Raw genomic sequence first — 19,374 nt, forward strand, 5'->3', positions numbered from 1 at the left:
AAATACGACTTTGGTAAAAGTCGAAGTCACTGACTGAAATGTTACTTGAGTAAAAGTCTTAAAGTATCTGAAACGTCTTGTACTTAAGTATGGAAATTACTGTAAAAATGGATGTACTCAAGTAATGTAATGAAAAGTACAAGTAAAAAGTAAAACAAGGCAAGTGTGAATGACATTTCTTATATTTTGGTAAACTTGTCAAATAAACTTAAAATAATGTACCCAACCAAGTGCAGGCAAAATGAAACCTGCTAATAAATTGTTCCAGTTTTAAAGAGTAGCACATGTTAATGGTTTGTGGTTTTGAACTTGCATGCCTTTCCTATATTCGTTAAATTTAGTCTAAATTGCTATCGCTATGGCTTCTGTCCCCCATTGAACTAGGGTGACCAGACGTCCTCTTTTTCCCGGACATGTCCTACTTTTCAGACCTAAAAAGATGTCCGGGGGGAATTTAAAAATTGTCCGGGATTTTGGTCAACTGCCTCAAACACATTACATAGCTTACAGTGCATTATAGGGCACGGCGCTGCGTGTCACGTAATCCCTGAGCCGCGTCAGTGCGGGCAGCACTCTTCTGTGTTCGTCCCTCCCTCCTACCCGCTGTACGGTGTTCTGATTTCCCCAACAATGGGAGAAGCGAAACAGGTGTATCCTATTGGAGGTGATGAACAAGCCCAGGCAAGCAGGCTACGGACTTTGTTCGGTAGCCTACTTGCTAATCAGTAGGTGGGGTCAAAACACTTTGTTTCTCTCTCTCGCTTTTTTGTAACGAGTAACTAAACCACACATTGAAAATGTATCGGAGTAAAAGTACGCAATTAAGTTCGGAAATATAGTGAAGTAAAAGTGAAAGTCATCAAAAATTTTCATACTCCAGGAAAGTATGAAGTACTCCAAAATATACTTAAGTAAAGTAGTGAAGTATTTTTACTTCGTTACTATACAACACTGGCTATGACAACATTAAAGCCACAAGCTTAGAATTAGCCTTGTTCCCATCTAACTTATAAACAGTGTAAGTACATTGCAATTTGATCACACTTTTTTATAGTATCACACCTCTGTAATATTAAGACGGATATCAGTGATATTTACTGTAGTAGTACAAGCTGAACCAGCAAAAATTAGCTTAGCTAATGTAGCTTTTATCTGCCTCCTAAGAGGGACATGTAGCCTAGGTGTTTGTTGCTACATGTACTCACTCTGCCAGTCACCAGAACCTTGTTATTCACACAAAGAGTTCATATATCATATTGATCATGTGTCTAGCGTTATACATGTTATTGATTTATTGTCCAGCCCTACCTATTGATGTCTCAGGGGAACAGTTTGAGTCTAGCCTGAGTTCTTCCCTAATTTCACCTTCTCTCAGGAAGAATACAGTGTTGGGAAAACCTTGAGACCCATCATCCTCCCAGAGATCATCGAGGTCCAGCAGGAGGAAGTACGCCGGGCGTTCTGGGCTGAGACGGAAAGCCCCAAAGAGCACGTCCATCTGTTCGACAAGTACGCCATGCTGGTGTCCAAGGAGGCGGAGGAGAAGGTCCAGAAGTTCCTCAGTCATCCGAAACCCTTCCAGGAAATCAAGGACGAGGCCATCTACTACCAGGAGCTTGCGGATGAGATTCAGTACGCATCGTGCAGGGTAAGATCTGGAACATGAGCCGCCTTTTACTCAGTAGATCACTGGTATCAGTCGTCCTATTAGCAGCAAATAGAGATATTTCTTCTAAAAGATTCACTCCAGTCTTTGAGAGTTGATTAATCATATTTTGGACTTCAGGTGGCGCAACTCGGCATGTTTGAGGTCCAGGCCCACAAACTCCTCAGCTCTCTGGCCGAACGTGCGCTGGAGCTCAAGGAGAAACTGGCTGTGCAGATGTTACACGATCATCAGCAAATTAATGAAAGGTTCCTTAAAGGGTTTCACTGCTTTCCTGCCTCATCCTTTGTCTTTGAACACCAAATATTACCAAATATAGTTGGTCTAGTTTCTAGTGGAAACATCTCAGCACTCTGGGAATTAAAAATAGCTTACATAAAACTTTTAAGCAAGATATGAGTTAGGCTCAAGTCAATAATTCCTTAATTTTTAAAAAGGTTTTAGTTCCATTTGCAGATATTTCACTTATAACAGGTAAAATGTCTTGTTAAAAGTGAAATAATCTGATAGTAGTACTTTTCATTTACTTACATTTTTATCCAACACATTTTTACTCCATGTCAGCATTGAAATAAAGTGAAAAAATACTTTTAAGATCTTTTAAAAGCAGTTTAAGAAAGTCTGAGAGTTTATAATGAAACCACAAATAAGCAATAAAATGCTTACAGATACTTTTTTTTCTCTGCATGGCAACACTTGGCTAATGTATCGCAACTCATTACATTTGTCCATTGGGATAAATTTAATGATGGAAAATATTTTCAAAATAACTTCAAATGCTATCTGTGGAGATATTAAACATTATGAGAGCCATTCTGCTGAACTTAAATTTATATTTTTGATGCTCTTTCAGATCATTGCTTGTCTTCTCTGATGTCAATGACCAAAAAATAAAATACTAGTCAGTAATAAGAATCACTCAAATGACAAAATCCATATTTCTTTATTGGTTTAAACCCAGAAATGTATCATATTCATTCCATTAGACAAAAAGTCTGAAGGAGTTAAAACAAGCAGGTAAGTAAATAAAAAAGTACTATTTCCACTGGCAGGTTATTTAATTTATATCAAGAGATATTTCCTATGTTACAAGTACAATAATGTTCCAGCGGAACTACAACTGAGTTGCTAGGCAACGGGCTGAGCTTGGCTGGGGTCGCTAGGTAACAGCGCAGTGACCGTTGATTGTGATACAAGTAGAATAATCTACCAGTGGAAATAATACTTTCTCATCAATACAGGGGAATTATTGACTTTAAACAAGCTGCCATATCTTGCTGAAAAGTTACGTGTAAGTTAGTTTAGCTGTATTTCAAGCGCGCTAAGATATTTCACCAGAAACTAAAAAAAAAAAAAAACTTGCTAAGATTTAGGGTTTTTTGCTGTGTTGTGTAGCTATTAGCTCAAGGAGGCTTTGGAGAAAATAAAACCTCCAGGCTTTGTTTGTCTGGAGAATTTGAAGCAGTGATGTTTCTGGTTTCAGACACTTTTACCAGAATAACGATCTTTTCTCTCTGACAGGCTCTGCAAAGAGTTTGAGAAGATTTCAGAGACGGCCCTGAGTACGCCGCCTGATACTCTGAAAATGGTGGAGCTAAAGGTGACTTTTTGTTTCCAGTCACACAGCAATAATTACACTGTCCAGTCAGTAAATTCAGGTCTTTTTTACTTAATAGTTCTTATGTCAAAATATTGGCTTTTTAGCTTGTAAAAGTATACTTTATTTTGTTTTAATATTGTTTTCGGAGATTTTCATTTTTTGTATGTTTTTATGCTTCCATTTGTGTTTCTTCTGCCTCTAAAAATAGTCCAAGCAAAAAAAAACACTCAGCTGCTTTTTAGCAATGGTGGCTGGAAAATGAGTCGTTTCAAAAACCTTCAGAATGTAACAAATCAGAAGGCACTGCCCCGTTACCTAGCAACCCTAGCAAAGTCCAGTATGTTTGGTATGCTATGTGCATGTACAATGGCTGCTGGAAAAGACAACGTGTTTTGTTGTTGACTTACCATCCAGAAATGATTTGCTACATTCTTGTTGGTTGTGCAGGAGGTTCTACTAATGCTTTTCAAAGATGTGCAGTTTCATAACTGTGCATCTGTTTGCGGCCATGTAATCATTGAGTTGGGGGGTGTGGTCAGCAGCAACTTACTTGCATTAAAGTGACAGAGTCCAAAAACAGCTAAAATCTCATTACCTAAAAATAATTCAAGAAACGTAATGAACATGTTTTGTTTAGACCATAGATCAATCCTAACCCATTCAAGGAAGCATAAGAGGCCGCCTTTAACTAATTCCATGCTAGTGTCTCGAAACAGTAACAGAAATCTATCAGTTAGTTTTTAACATATGACCTGACTAACTGTGCCGATGGTTCCCCTGCGTCTCTCTGCAGGTCTACGTCCAGAAGGTCATAGAAACAGAGATGCCTGAGCTGGAGCAGCGGCTGGCTGACTCCAACAAGCAGCTCTGCGACCTGATGGACTTCGTCACCCTGTCGCCGGACGACCTGGAGCTCAACACCCGAACCGTCCACTGGTTCCAGCGCATGCCGGCCGTGTTTGAGGAACACCAGCAGATAATCGATGAGAAGACGGAGCTTTACCAGAACGCACTCAAGGTCTGCTTGAAGCGGAGGAGCTACCGAGGGTTAATGACGGATTTACTGAAGGGGAAACGATAAAAACTGTCTGTTTTAATGGTTGCAGCTGCAACGGGAGCGTTTCCTGGATGAGCTGGTGGGCTACAACATGCAGTTGAAGGAGTTTCTTGGTTTGGGTGAGATAGCGGATCTCGGCAAGTACCTGAAGAAAGCGCAGACGCTCAACGCCAGGCTGGACATGGCCAGTGACAAGGTGCAGTAGGACCAAGGATGGAGGTTTTATAGCTCTATCAACTCATCACTGCAAAATCCCACATTTTTACCAAGTATTTTTGTCTAGTTTCTGCTGCAAATATCTTGAATGAGACAAAACTAAATTAAAAGTAAGTTTTCAGCAAGATATATGAGCTTATTTTATGTCAGTAATCCTTGAATGATGATAAAAATGTTTGCAGATTTTACTCCCTTATAGCATGAGACAAATGTCTTAATCTGCCAATGGAACTAGTCATTTTTGAAATCAATATACTAGAATTACTGACTTAAAACAAGCTCTTATATCTTCAATAGAAATTACTTGTAAGTTAGTTTTGCTTTATTTAAAGTGTAATAACATATTTCCACTAGAAACTAGACACAAATGCTGGGTAAGATTTGGTGTTTTTTTTACGCTGATAGTTGCAAAGTGCCTCCAAGTGGATTCACATTCTTAATATTTTACCACCAGAGGGCAGCATTGGATGTGAAACAGCGTTTTAATCATTTTTGTTTTAATTTATCTTCCAAAAATATTCCAGAAGTCATTCTATTTATCAGTTTTGTCACTTTATTTTCTAAAAGTTTAATAATTTCTGGTTTGTCCGTTTCCTTCGTCTCTCTCTGAGAAGATTAATGACATCAACATGGAAGAGGAGGCCTTCGGCTGGCCCGTGTCCCAGTTTCCGCAGCGGAAACAGATCCAGGACGGGCTCACGCCGTTTCTGCGCCTGTATGAAACGTCGTTTGAATTCCTGCAGGACAATGAGAAGTGGCTCCACGGGCCGCTGTCCGGGGTCCCTCCAGACAAGGCACCAAACGCACAAAATAACATGATTTTAGTATTTTAATATTTTCATGCCCAATAAAAACTGTTTTCCTGCAGGTGGAGGGCGATGTTGGGAACTACTGGCGCACGTTGTACAAGCTGGAGAAAGGTTTCTCTCAAGTTCCCAATGCCCTGAAAATAGCCAAGCTCGTAAAGACTAAAGTGGAGAGTTTCAAGTCGCACATTCCCATGGTGCAGGTAGAGACCATAAAAAACAGTTTGTCCTCTGGTATTTATGACGTGGATTACGGCCATTATAGACAGAAGAATAAGGAGTAAGTTTCCGCCAAAATTCCTGAAAATGTTCCCCCACAAAAGAATTAAATAAAGACAAAAACGTGGAAATTTATGACTTTGAAAAGTCAAATATTTGTGAGAAAATAAATAACATTTTGAGATTAGTCTCAATTTTTTTTTATTTATTTTTTTTTAGAAAAACATGGACATTTCTGAGATCAAAATGTCAAAACTTTGCAGGAAAAAACAAATGCTGAGATTAATTTCAGACATTTTCAAGAAAAACATAGAAATTACTGAGTTTGAAAAGTAAAAAAAAATTGCGGGAAATTAAACTTAAATTTTGAGCATAATCTCATAAATTTCTTATAAAAACATCTTAATTTCTGAGTTCAAAAGTTGAAAATGTGCAAGAGAAAAATGAAATTTTGCGAACAATTTTAAAAAATTTTGAGGAATAATGTGGAGATTTGAGTTCAAAAAGTTTAAACATTGCAAGAAAAAAATTGCAAAACTTAATCTGAAAATAAAATTTTGAGATGAAAATGTTCATGTTTTGAAACCTCAGATTTAAACATTTTTTTACAGCTTAATCTAAGAATTTCTAAATATTTTCTTGCAAATTATTTACTTTAGGAACTCACAAATTTTCAAGTTACTTGCATTAAAGTGACCCATTCAAGGGTCACTTTAGTTTTCTAGCAAAAATTCGACTTTTGGAGCTCCGAAATTTCTTTTCTCTACAGAATTTCTAAGATTAATCTCAGAATTTAAACTTTTTTTGGGGGGAAATTTACTCCTCCTTTTTATTTCCCATATACAGTGGCCCTAATCCCATTTTGATGGGATTAGGACCTAATATTTACTGTGTCGTAGCCTAAATAGCTTACATTTGTGTGTAGGTGCTGTGCAACCCGGGGCTGCGGACCCGCCACTGGGACGCCATGTCGGAACTGGCCGGCTTCTCCCTGCACCCGGCCGACGAACAGGCCTGCGTGGCTCAGTACCTGTCCCTGAAGCTGGAGGAACACCTGCCCAGCTTCGACAGCATCAGCGAGGCGGCCAGCAAGGAGTACTCTCTGGAGAAGGCCCTGGAGAAGATGGCCGGCGAGTGGTTGGACGTAGAGTTCACCCTGCTGGCCTATCGGGAGACGGGCACCTTTATCCTGTCGTCTGTGGAGGAGGTCCAGCTGCTGCTGGACGACCACATCGTGAAGACGCAAACCATGAAAGGCTCACCCTTCATCAAGCCCTTTGAGGCACAGATACAGTAAGAAACAAAATGGCTGCCCCCCACTTCTGAAGAAAATCCCTGTTGGTCTAGTGCTGCGTTTCAGTTGTGATCAAAACTGGGAAATTACAACTTCAAAGCTGGAAAAGTCAAAAGTGGCGCCTTACGAAGTCGGATTTCCCACCATAAAACTGGGAGCAACTCAGACTATTCCCAGTTACAACTTACAAGGCCAACTTTGCATTTCAATATGGCCGCTCCTCACATCAGCAGCAGTAAGATGTGATGGAGACATGTTAATTTTATAAGACAAAAAATCTGAAATCAGTGCTACATGTAGCGCCTGCAACTCTAAACTGAACTAATTAAATGCGGCGTTTACTTTTGAAAAATAAAGTTTAAAATTAAGTTCCACATAAAGAACATTTCACATGAACCGTTACGCTTTACTGTTCTGGTACAACGCCGCCATCTTTGTTTCTGGCTCCGCTTACGGGTGACCAGTGGTGCCCTCTGCTGGATGGTGGCCAAACTACAACTTTAAAGGAAGATCTAATGTGACGATTTTAGCTCATCAATTGGAACTAATTCTAATCTAATCGACAATTAATCGTAAGTTGATTAATTAGCATCCCGAGGTGTAAGTCCCGTTTTTCTGCTTCATTTCAGTGCGTGGGAAGGAAAGCTGCTGCTCCTGCAGGAGATCCTGGATGAGTGGCTGAAGGTGCAGTTCGTCTGGCTGTACCTGGAGCCCATCTTCAGCTCCCCGGACATCATGGTGCAGATGCCTGAGGAGGGCCGGCGCTTCACGGCCGTGGACAGGACATGGAGGGAAACCATGATGCAGGTTTCCCAGGTGAGCTCTTCCTTCCTGTGTTTCACTTTTTAGAGCTCTGTGGAGAACACAAGCTAACAGATGAGTTCCACCCAGAATTACAGCAGAAATCTGGACCAGGACCCACAGTTTCATGTCTTTCAGCAAGAAAACTGTGTTTATTTAAAAAAGAAACCAAATGAAACATTTGTACTGTTATGTACAAATGAGTATTTGGGACATTGTAGGTAGGAAGAAAAAAAAAAAAGCAGTACATTGTCAAGAAATATGAAATTTTTACATTAATCTCAGAAGTTTTTCAGAAAAAAATATGGAAATTTCAGAATTAGAAAAGTTTGAAAAGTAAAGAAAAGTTCTACAAAAAGCTGAAATTTTGAGATTTATCTCAGAAATTCTTGAGAAAACAACTTGGAAATCTCAGAATTAGAAAAGTCAAAAATAGCTAGAAAAAAATTCATAATTTTTATTTTACATTAATCTCAGAAACTTTCTATGAAAACATATGGACATTTATGAATTTTAAAAATTAAAAAATTCTAGAAAAAACTCAGAAATTTTTACATCAATTTCAAATACTTTTTAGAAAACAAACGTGGAAATTTGTATAACTTTTCAAATGACAGAGCCATATTTGGGCCATTGTACATTGGAAAAAAGAGGAGTAAATTTCTGCAAAAAAAATCTTTTTTTTTTTTGAATTTGAAAATTTGCTATAATTTTTTTTTTTTTACACTTTCAGAAAAAATCAGAGGCTCAAAAATACAAAATGAAATTAGACTAGCGCTCGGTGTGACCTTAAGTTAGTTTTTTCTAAAATGTATTTATCTTTTTATTGTTCAAATCATGATGCAAAGACCAGCAGAATCCAGACCATAAAATTAAAAATAATCCCAGCTTCATCCAACAACATCATCATCAAAACCTGATTTTTCCTAAACTGCCATCTTCAGCTCGGCCACCAGGAGGAGCTCAAGATCCACGGATCATTAGATGTTTCTTTGTTTTCTGTAACATTTTTATTTAATTTTCAGCTGGTTGTTTTATGGTGTTATGCTCACCTCCCTGTTTTCTCCTCTCAGCTTATAGGAAATAAGCGACAAATCGTTTCAGAGCATATTCATGCACAGCAGCAAAGGATATTTAGTGAAACAGTTTCTCTGCTCCCTGAATTAATAAGCCACATTTGTCCCATATGTGGTTTGCATATCTGTTGAAATGCTTTTACCTCAGAGTTTCCCACTCTCTGTCCTCCACCAAAGCCATCTGTTCGGTGCATAAAAACGACATTATCACACATAATACCATGTTATCCATTCAGTGTGCTCATGAATAGCTCCCGCTGGCTCCCTGAATATAAAATTAGACCCATTATTACATTGTCCTCTCAAAGAATGGGCCAAAATCATAAGCATGATGAGATTTATGAAAAGATGGAATCATACTTCATCAATCAGACACACTTTGCTGGAATAATGGTCTGGCCTTTGAAGCCCAATCAAATCACTCTTTCTTTTTTTTTTTGGTGTTGGCGCCTGAGCCGGATCGCTTCATTTAGCCTTTAAGACATCCGACTCTTTCGCTGATTATTGTCTGATTAAAGACAAAAACCTCCTATTCTCTGGTTTTAATCTTCTTACTTTTATTATCGATTGTATTGTTATATTTTGTGACTGTAAGGAATCAAGAGCAGTCATATTATTATTACATTATATATTATTTTACCATTAGAAGAAAACATTACTGACAAAACCCCCCAAAGATTTCATTTCTTTTTTAATGTCATTCACTCAATACACTGCAAAAAATAAAATCTTACCAAGTATTTTAGTCTAGTTTCTGGTGAAAATGTACACTTTAAATAAGACAAAACTAACTTTCATGTAACTTTTCAGCAAGATATTGGAGCTTGTTGTCAGTAAATAATTCCTTTATGTAGATGAAAAAAGTTCTAGGTCCACCAGTGACGATTTCTGTCCAAAATGGGCAACTGCCCAGGGTGGTATCCTGGTAGGGGCGGCAGGAGAGCTAATATCAGATTTTTATCTGCTGCACTACAAAAACACAATTTATGGTTTCTAGTGTAAATATCTTAGAACAATTGGAATAAGGCAAGTAACTTTTCAGCAAAATAATAAGTAAATAATTTTTGAATATTGATAAGAAGTACTAGTTCCACTGGCAGACTTTTTCACTTATAACAAGATGTTTTCTGATGTTATAAGTGAAATAATTTGTCAGTGGAGCAAGTACTTTTATCAATATTCAATAACTGGTTTAAAACAAGCTGTCTCATTGCTTAAAGACACAGTAATAATTTTGTATGTAAATTTCTACTTTTGAAGACATTCATAAATAAATTTCTGACATATTCTCTCTCCAGCTATTGTTGCATTTAGCAAATAGAAATAATTGTAGTAATTCTAAGTAACCTAAAACAATAGAAGTTTAATCTGATTTATCTTCAGACTGTGAGAAATAAATGGATCTGTCTTTTTATTCTGGTTTTAATTGTAGATATGATGTAAGTCAAGTTTATTTGTGTTGCACATTTCAGCAATAAGGCAAAGTGTTTTATACCATAGAATATAATATAAACAAGCAATAAACATTTCATTTTGTCTAAGGAATCATCAAGCAAATACATATCAAATTTATTGATTAGTGTTCCAGTTAATATAAATCAAAGGCGGCTCTAAACAGGTGGATTAGTCCTTTAATCTTAGAAAATGTTCTTCAGGTGATAGGAGGCCGACTTTGTAACTGTCTTTATGTGACTCTGAAGGTTCAGGTCAGAGTTCATCACTACACCCACATTTTGACGGAAGTTTCTAGTTGCATAAGTGTGGTGAATTTTAATTTAAATCCTGTAAATGGATAATTTAGTTGAGCAGAAACTGAAATTTGTTGATGTTAAATTCTAACAGCCAAAATGAAACACAACACAGCTCTCTGTATGCAGATGTTAGTAGCATTTTTTTTATTTGTGACTTTAAATAAAACAGGTCTTCAGTAGATTACGCGACTGCAACACACACGGCCTCATTAACATTCTCACTAACTTGACCTTTCACCCTACAGATGACACTCCTTCATAAAACAATGGCTCTCTCACTGCGACCCAGGTGGGACTTGAACCCACAATCCCCAGCTCCGGAGGCTGATGCCTTATCCATTAGGCCACTGGGCCGATACGACGTGAACATGAGAAATCTGAGCTTTTCAGAAGAGATCCAACTTCTGTTTTTTTGTTTTTTGTACAAATATGTGCAAACGTATTTTCAAAAAGTGGCTTTTATTTGAATCATTCTTTCTGTGAGTTGTATGATGGAGTATTGGGTCCAGGCTAGAACATGTTTTTATTAATAGGAGAATAAAGTTGGGCTGCACCTAACTGTTAAAAAAAAGAAAAGAAGAAAGAAAGTCGTTTTAATGAGAAAAAAGATTCTGATGTAACCAACTGAGTTTGTGCAGTGTTTTTCTTGGAAATATAGAGTCCTGCATCTGTTAAAAGATGAAGTATTTCCTTATTTGTACCAAAGTATACCTTCACAACATTCATCAATTAATGTGTTTTTTTGTTGCTGTTGTTTTTCATGTTGGAGTTCTTATAAAATCACTACATCATCCTCCTAATATAAAGACTGTACTGTGGTAATATTTTAACTTCATTCTTGTAATTAAAACAAATGAAACATTGTATCCTGGCTGCTCCTTGTAGAGCTGATCTGAATTCAAAGTCCACGCGTGTCAAACAAGATGGCCGCCCTGGATGCGCTGACATTTATTTTCAGTGAAAAAAATCAAAATTTTCCAAAACATAAATCTTGAAAAATCAAAAAAAATTGATTAAATCTGAAACTGCAGTGTAAAAACTTCTGTTTCTGGTTCTTTTTAACTTGGATCATTTGACCTGCGACGCAAAATCTTTTACATTTCACCCTGGAACGTTAACAAAGACTTCACAGACTCTGGTTGAAGAAAGTCATGGTCTCTGCTGTTTCTGTTGCAGAACAAACATGTTTTGGCTGTGGTGGAGTTTGAGAAAATGCTGGAGAAGCTGAAACAGTCAAACGAGTTCCTGGAAAGTATCCTCAAAGGCCTGAATAACTACCTGGAGAAGAAACGTCTCTTTTTCCCTCGATTTTTCTTCCTGTCCAATGAAGAACTTCTGGAGATCCTCTCAGAGACCAAAGACCCCACAAGGTAACCTGTGGTAGCTTAAATTTTATTAATGACATCAGTCTAGGTGTGTAGGCAGACAAATCCTGCCTAAAAGTGACCTTTTATGCTTCCCTGAACAAGTTAGGATAGGTCTATGGTCTATACAAAACATTCATTACATTTTCTTTGCACAAAATCATTATTAGATAATGAAGTTTTAGCTGTTTTAGGGCATCTTTTCACTTTAAACTCAAATAAGCTGCTGCTGACTGCGCCCCCTGACTCAATGTTTAGACTCACACACATTGAAATGGCTATGAACAGATGCCCAATTAGGCAACTGCTCATCTTTGAAAAACATTAGTGGAGCCTCCTGCACAACCAACAAGAAAGCAGCAAGTGGTTTTTGGATGCTAAGTCAACAACAAAACTCTTGTCTTTTCTAGCAGCCAGTGTACAGTGCATACAGCGGTACACCAGCTGACCAAATGGGCTGGAGCTCAGCTGGGGTTGCTAGGTAACCGGCGGAACTCTGCTGAGGTTGCTAGGTAACCGGTAGAATGTTACATAACGATCAGGAAGTTTTTGAAATGGCTCATTTTCCAGACACCAAAATGATGAACATTTTGGCAAAAAATGGTTTGTTGTTTTTTTCCAATACTTGGGCTGTTTGTAGGAGCAATAGAGGCCAAAGAAAGTACAAAAATGTGTAATGAACTTTGACCCTGACTGAGTTTTGTAGAGCTCTAAAGCAGGGCGTGGTGATAGCCTACTTCCAGTTGTCAAGCAGGTTTTATTTAGGATATTTCCCAGTTTCACAAGTCTGTTAGTGATGAGACCTCAGCATGCAAAAACACAAAATCTTACCAAGTATTTTTTTTATTTAGTTTCTAGTTCAAATAGTTTAGTACAAAGAAGAAAAACTAGCTTACAAGTAACTTTTCAGCAAGAAATAGCAATCCATTTTTCCCATAAATGAAACAATCTGGTAGTGGAGCTAGTAATTTTTTATAAATATTAAGAATTCATTTACTTAAAACTAGCTTCTGTTTCTTACTGACAAGTTACTTGTAAGTTAGTTTTGTCTTATTTCAGGTGTGCTAAGATATTTGCACTAGAAACTAGACGGAACTATACAGTGTGGTTCATAAAACTGAACCAAACAAATGCGGTTCACCAAAAAGTAATTATGTTTTTCACATGGTACCATATTTGTGTAATAGCTTTCACCTTTAATAAATGAAATTATAATTGAAAGAGCAGCTTTTTGTATTTACTTTTGGTTATTTTTATTAAGATGATCGGAGGTGCAGAAAAAATAGAAGCAAAAACAGAATTGAAAGGTGTGGAGTGTGGAACTGGAAACACGGCGGGTATAAAACCTCCTCTATCTCCATAATGCTTCTCCATAAACTCTCCACAATAATCCACGCTTATCTAATTTCACAGGGGAATTCCATTTAGTAGATTGTGACTCCAAACAAAAGATGCTTTAACCTTTCATACTCTTCGTGCTATTTCAATTTTCGCTTCCTTTTCACTCTGCAGTTCCTCAATCTCTGTGCGACTGGCAGGAAGTTTTCATTATGTCAGCGCCGACACAAAGCCAGCAGTCCGCTCTGCAAGACGTGGATTTCTGCCGTTTGTGTTTGTGTCGCACACAGATGGTGGTTAATATTAGAAGGACTGTATTAGTTTTGGGCAGATGTTTGTCGGATTGGTCACAGGCTGCAGTTTTATACCATCAGTGTTCTGCAAACTCCTGCAACACAAACAGGGATGTAAATTATGTTAAAAAAGCAGAGAAATATGATAAATTTAGGGGGTTTTAACACCTGGTAATCCAGAATTGGGAGTTAAAATTGCAACATTTGTTATATAGTTGCTGTGGTTCTGCACTTGGACCTTTTGAAAAAACCTGTTCACACTGAAAAAACACAAAATTTTTCTTTTATTTTTGGTCTATTTTCTAATGCAAATATCTGAGAACACTTGAAATAAAACAAAACTAATTTAGAAGCAACTTTTCTGCAACATACAGGAGCTTGATTTAAAAATGATTCCTTCATAAAGATGCAAATGTTCTGGTTCCACCGGTAAATTATTTAACTTAGACCAAGACATTTTCTCATGTTACAAATGAAAAAATCAGCAAATAATCTTACCAAGTATTTTTAGTGTATTTTCTATGGCAAATATCTTAGTGCACTTGAAGTAGCACAAACCAGTTTATAAATAAGTGTTCAGCAATATAAGAGGTTATTTTACATAAAGAATTGATTGATTGATTGATTGATTAAAAAAAAAGTTTAAGATTTTTACACTTAAAACAAGACAATTTCCCCTTGTTTTTAAGTGAAATAAACTGCCAGTGGAGCCAGAACTTTTTCATCAATATTAAGGAGTTACTGACATAAACAAGCTCCTACAGTATTTCTTGCTGAAAACTAACTAGTAATTTAGTTTTGTCTTATTTCAAGTGTAATAAGATATATGCCATATAGAAAATAGACCAAAAATACTTGGCAAGATCTTGTTTTTGCAGTGTAACACCTGATTTTGTGAAATTATCTAATTTCACTTTATTTATTTTTCTTCCACTGATGTTTCAATTTGCTTAGTCAAGTTAAACAAAAAATCACTAAAACGTAAATGACTGATTGCTATGAGTGTCTGTCTGTAACGCCGGTGATGTTGCTCTGACCCGTCGCCTCTCTGTGTCGTTATGCTTCCTGTACCAGAGTGCAGCCCCATCTGAAGAAGTGCTTTGAAGGCATTGCCAGTGTTGTGTTCACCGAGGTTCTGGACATAACCCACATGAAGAGCAGCGAGGGAGAAACGGTGAAGCTCCTGGACACCATCTCCACCTCCAAAACCAGGGGCCAGGTGGAAAAATGGCTGCTGGAGCTGGAGAACGGCATGATCGTGTCTCTGCGGAAGGTTATCGGAGACGCAATCACGGCCTACCAAAATGAGAAGAGGACCGACTGGGTCCGCGCCTGGCCGGGTCAGACGGTGCTGTGTGTCTCACAGGTCTACTGGACCAAAGACATCCACGAAGCTCTGGCTTCAGGACCGGAGGTGATCCGCTCCGTTCTGTTTTTGTTCCCAACTGTTAGCTTCAAGTTTACCTGTGGTGGGCACTGCTAGCTAGAAGGCTAGCTGCGATAGCTTTACAGGAGACCGATTATGCTTCCTTGAAAAGTTTAGGGTAAATCCATGGGCGATACAGAACAAGTTCATAAAAAATTTTTTCACATAATTATTCTTAGATAATTACATTTTAGCTGTTTTAGGGCATCTTGTCACTTTAAATCCTAAAAAGTTGCTGCTGGCCACGTCCTCTAACTCAATGTTTACACACATGTGAAAATGGCTGCAAACAGACGTGCAATTATACAACCGTACATCTTTGAAAAGCAGAAGTGGAGCATCCTGCACATGTGTAAACACTTGTCTTTTCCAGCAGCCGTTGTAGAGTGCATATAGCTGACCAAAAGTGCTGGAGCTCCCCGTGGGTTGCTAGGTAACGGTATAGCTCTGCTGGGGTTGCAGAACAAAAATGATCCAACCATCCGAGTCCGAGGCTGAAGTTTGAATAATCTGACAGTGCAGTGTGAAAGAAAACCACAGCAGCTGAAAATGTAAAAAATCGAACAGAATCTATGGGACTACGAGGTGTGAAAAAAGGGCTAAGATCAAAGTGACAAATTAGCTGTGCTAATAGCACATTAGCTGATGCCCAGCACTGCTGATATGGATGAATTTTGTCTCCTAAACACTATTAGTAATAAACTCTGCCTATGTTGTAGTGTGTAGATGGAGCTGCAACATGACATGAACATGAGTGAAAAGCTTTGTGAATCATTTTTCCTTTGTGAATCTGTCTTGGTGACGTTTTTCCTGCTCCTCTGTCCAGGCCCTGGAGGCCTACCTGCAGCAGAACAACAGGCAGATCGACGACATCGTGGCTCTGGTTCGGGGGAAGCTGTCCAAACAGATCCGGGTGACCCTGGGAGCCCTGGTGGTGCTGGACGTCCACGCCCGCGACGTTCTGGCCACGCTGGTGCAGAAAGACGTGCGTGACGAAAATGACTTTGAGTGGCTGAGCCAGCTGCGCTACTACTGGGTGGTACGTTAAGCACAGCAGGGGCTTTCTGATTGGCTCATGGGAGAAACTCAGTGGTTCCGATTTCCAATCTGTGCAGGAGAATAACCTTTACACCAAGATGATCAACGCTGGTTTACCGTACGGCTACGAATACCTGGGCAACACACCGAGGCTGGTCATTACTCCGCTGACTGACCGCTGCTACCGGTAAAAATAGGAAAACTCTCTGGTTTTTAACGGAGTGTTAGGGCCACGCTAAGAAATGAAAAATATTATAAAATTACTGCAATACACTCATAATATTATGATTTTATTTTAAAAATGTGACTTTATTCTTCCATTATTTCAACTTTATTCTCATAATATTCTTGTAATATTATGAATTTATTGTCTGAATGTTATTTATTTATTTAATTATTAACTTATTTATGTTTTAGGATTTTGTCATGGTCTTTATTTGACAGTAGATTGACAGGAAGGTGGTTTATGGGAAAGGAGGAAGGACATGTAAGGTCAACCTGCCGGGACTCGAACCTGTGATGAGGTCTAGATGTGTCCCTTCTTGTTTCGGCCCCAACACTCCGTCGTCCTGCTTGACTATTTATCTGTCCACTAAAATCTTTGCTTTATATAAAAAAATGAGTTTCCAAACCCCAGCAGTCAGTTGTAAATGTTGTGGTTTTGCTGTCCTGTGGTGATTTTCAGCACCCTGTTTGGCGCCCTCCACCTCCACCTGGGTGGGGCCCCTGAGGGCCCCGCAGGCACAGGAAAAACAGAAACCACCAAGGACCTGGCCAAAGCTGTGGCGAAGCAGTGCGTGGTTTTCAACTGCTCTGACGGACTGGACTACATCGCGCTGGGAAAATTCTTCAAAGTCAGTACATCCCCTTCTGATTTCTCACTTACTGCCAAAAAACAGCTGGATGTTTTTTTGTTTTCTTTTTTTAAACTCTTGGTCTGTTTTTAGAAGCAGTAGAAACCAAAACGGAAGAACAAAAACCTCCAAGGTGTGAATGTTTCATAATAGATCCCCTCTAAAGCGTCTTACAACACAGATCCAGTGTTTACATTCAGACCTGCCCCTGTTGCCATAGCAACATGCTGTCAATCCAGAACCTTCTCCTGTTTTTACTTTATCACCTTTGGATGATTATACAGAACCCAAAACATTATAAACACAGGCAGACTGTCCAAAAGTTATACTCAGGTAAAAGTAGCACTTCAACATATTTTTACTCAAAAGTTGCCGTCCAGGAAATTACTGAATTAAGATTAAAGAGATTAAAGAAATTGATTTGGAAATGTTTTTTTTGCTTTTGTCTGCTTTTGTTATTTTGTATTTATGTTATTTATATGAATTACTGGTAACCTCTGGCGTGGGCAGAGATATCAAATTCAAAAATCCCAAAACGCATCAACATGAGAATATCTTGCTTTATGCCAGGTTTGTTTTCAGTTTGTTCCTAACGCATCCTTCGATCCGCCTCACCTTGAATTACTGCGCAAAGGTGCATCTCTCCGCTCTCATCACCTGATAAATAAAAGATGGCTTTAAAAATTCAGACCGGATATTTTCTGTTGTTATTTTGGGGCGAATCTTACTGGATGTGTGTGTGTGTGTGCGTGTGTGCTCAGGGCCTGTTGTCGTGCGGCGCCTGGGCCTGCTTTGATGAGTTTAACCGCATCGACCTGGAGGTTTTGTCCGTTGTGGCGCAGCAGATTCTCACCATCCAGAGAGGTTCGTTCTCAAAACTCGGCTTCGCTTTTCCCGTCTGATGCTGAAGGAAACTGGCAGTGGACCAGAAAACAAAGGCATGGCAAAGATTCAGGAGTGAAAAAAAAATAAAAAAAGAATCGGTTTTAAACTACAAAGAAAGGTAACTGTTAGGAAAGGCCAGGAAAAATGTCCTCTGCTGAGTCTGCTGCGGGTTTTTGATCATTTTAAAGATCCTGCAGCTGCTTTTTAAATGTTTATTAATGTTTAATTTACTCTGACTTCTCTAACCTTACAGTTATTACAACTGTTTAAAGAGAACTAAAACACATTCTGCATGTTTTTATCCTTTAGAGACGAGTCTTTATTTTCGATTTGACAAGTTTAGGTTTCGTAAAGGTACAAATATGCAGATGTTTTTAATAAAGTGGAAAAATGATTTCTTTTCACATGAAGCACATTATATAAGTAAAATAATCTAAGAAAACACACACAATTATCTTTTTCCTGGATGAGTGCTCACTAAATCACTTATCTTATCTTAGTTTAACTTAGTTTAGCTTATTTTTGTCTTTAGTGTTTCACAGTTTTGACAGAATAAACATGTTTGGACTTCGTTATGTTTTAGTATTTCAGCAGTTTTCCAGGTATTGTATTTTGGGTTTGCACCATGTCGGGTAAAACCGTCCCTCGGTCTGATTGCGTGCGTTTGTGCAGGGATCGCCGCTCACGCCGACATACTGATGTTTGAGGGGACGGAGCTGAAACTGGACCCGTCCTGCGCCGTCTTCATCACCATGAATCCTGGCTATGCTGGACGCTCAGAGCTGCCAGACAACCTCAAGGTGCGCCGCCGGCCCAGACTTTACAAAACACACTGACTTCCAGCACTTAGCGATTAATGAGTCAATCTAAGGATGACTTTATCAATCTGCTAATGATCAATAGATAAGCTGCCAATCCTGAGTTTTCTCTTCTATCAGGAGGTTCGACCATTTCTTCATAACATGAAGGGTTACTTTTTTTCTAATAAAAAAAAACACACAAAATTAAATTTTAACATTATTTTGTGTCTGAAACGTTACATATTGACTGAATAAACAGACTTTTTTTCACGTAACTGACATTTATTTATTTGTTTTTACATCATTTTGTGCCACTGTAGAAAGAAAAAAAGGAGTATATTTTGAGTAACAATTGTAGAAGTTTGAGATTGATCTCCGTAATAAAAAATGTTGAAATTTCTGAGTTTCAAAATTCGAAAATTTGCTAGAAAAACACTCAGACATTTTGAGATTCTCCAAAATTTTCTAGAAAAAATTTGGACATTTCTGAGTTTCAAAAGTAAAATTTCTTAACTTTTGAAACTTAGAAAGTTTTTTTCTTAAATTTTTTCTGAGATTACTCTGGAATCTCTAAATTTTTTGGTGGAAGTTGCTTCTTCTTTTCTGTCTCCAGGGACCCTGATACGCTGTTGTATGTTTTTACCTTTATGTATTTGTTCTCTGCAATGCTTTGTGTTTTTCTGTCATTATAGTAAATCAGTAATTCTTGAATGAGAAGTTGAAGCTGTAGATGTGCTGAATAAATCACTATTAATATAATTTAAGGCGATATTTCAGTGTTCATATTTCTAAACAGAAATGCATAAAATTTCGTTTGTTTGTTTCTGGCTCCGCTTCAGGATGACCAGCGGCGCCCTCTGCTGGACGGTGGCCAAACTACAACTCTAAAA

General features: G+C 38.2%; 1 protein-coding gene and 1 non-coding gene across 2 annotated transcripts in view; one reads left to right on the forward strand and one right to left on the reverse strand.

Annotated features, from left to right (window-relative positions):
• dnah7 (dynein, axonemal, heavy chain 7) overlaps positions 1–19,374 on the forward strand; it is an 82,370-nt gene that overhangs the window by 5,373 nt on the left and 57,623 nt on the right. The window contains exons 11-26 of the mRNA XM_032568172.1: positions 1,376–1,648; positions 1,787–1,914; positions 3,188–3,266; positions 4,060–4,284; positions 4,373–4,519; positions 5,154–5,333; positions 5,408–5,548; positions 6,490–6,857; positions 7,488–7,674; positions 11,663–11,856; positions 14,556–14,895; positions 15,734–15,946; positions 16,023–16,132; positions 16,631–16,799; positions 17,561–17,663; positions 18,357–18,484. Of these exons, the coding sequence (XP_032424063.1) occupies positions 1,376–1,648; positions 1,787–1,914; positions 3,188–3,266; positions 4,060–4,284; positions 4,373–4,519; positions 5,154–5,333; positions 5,408–5,548; positions 6,490–6,857; positions 7,488–7,674; positions 11,663–11,856; positions 14,556–14,895; positions 15,734–15,946; positions 16,023–16,132; positions 16,631–16,799; positions 17,561–17,663; positions 18,357–18,484 (2,985 nt within the window). The remainder of the gene's footprint in view (positions 1–1,375; positions 1,649–1,786; positions 1,915–3,187; positions 3,267–4,059; positions 4,285–4,372; positions 4,520–5,153; positions 5,334–5,407; positions 5,549–6,489; positions 6,858–7,487; positions 7,675–11,662; positions 11,857–14,555; positions 14,896–15,733; positions 15,947–16,022; positions 16,133–16,630; positions 16,800–17,560; positions 17,664–18,356; positions 18,485–19,374) is intronic.
• On the reverse strand, positions 10,768–10,840 carry trnar-ccg (transfer RNA arginine (anticodon CCG)). Its single transcript has one exon. It is a non-coding gene; the product is annotated as a tRNA-Arg (tRNA).

This window comes from Xiphophorus hellerii, chromosome 7 (assembly GCF_003331165.1).
Source record: "Xiphophorus hellerii strain 12219 chromosome 7, Xiphophorus_hellerii-4.1, whole genome shotgun sequence".
Taxonomy (NCBI): Eukaryota; Metazoa; Chordata; class Actinopteri; order Cyprinodontiformes; family Poeciliidae; genus Xiphophorus; species Xiphophorus hellerii.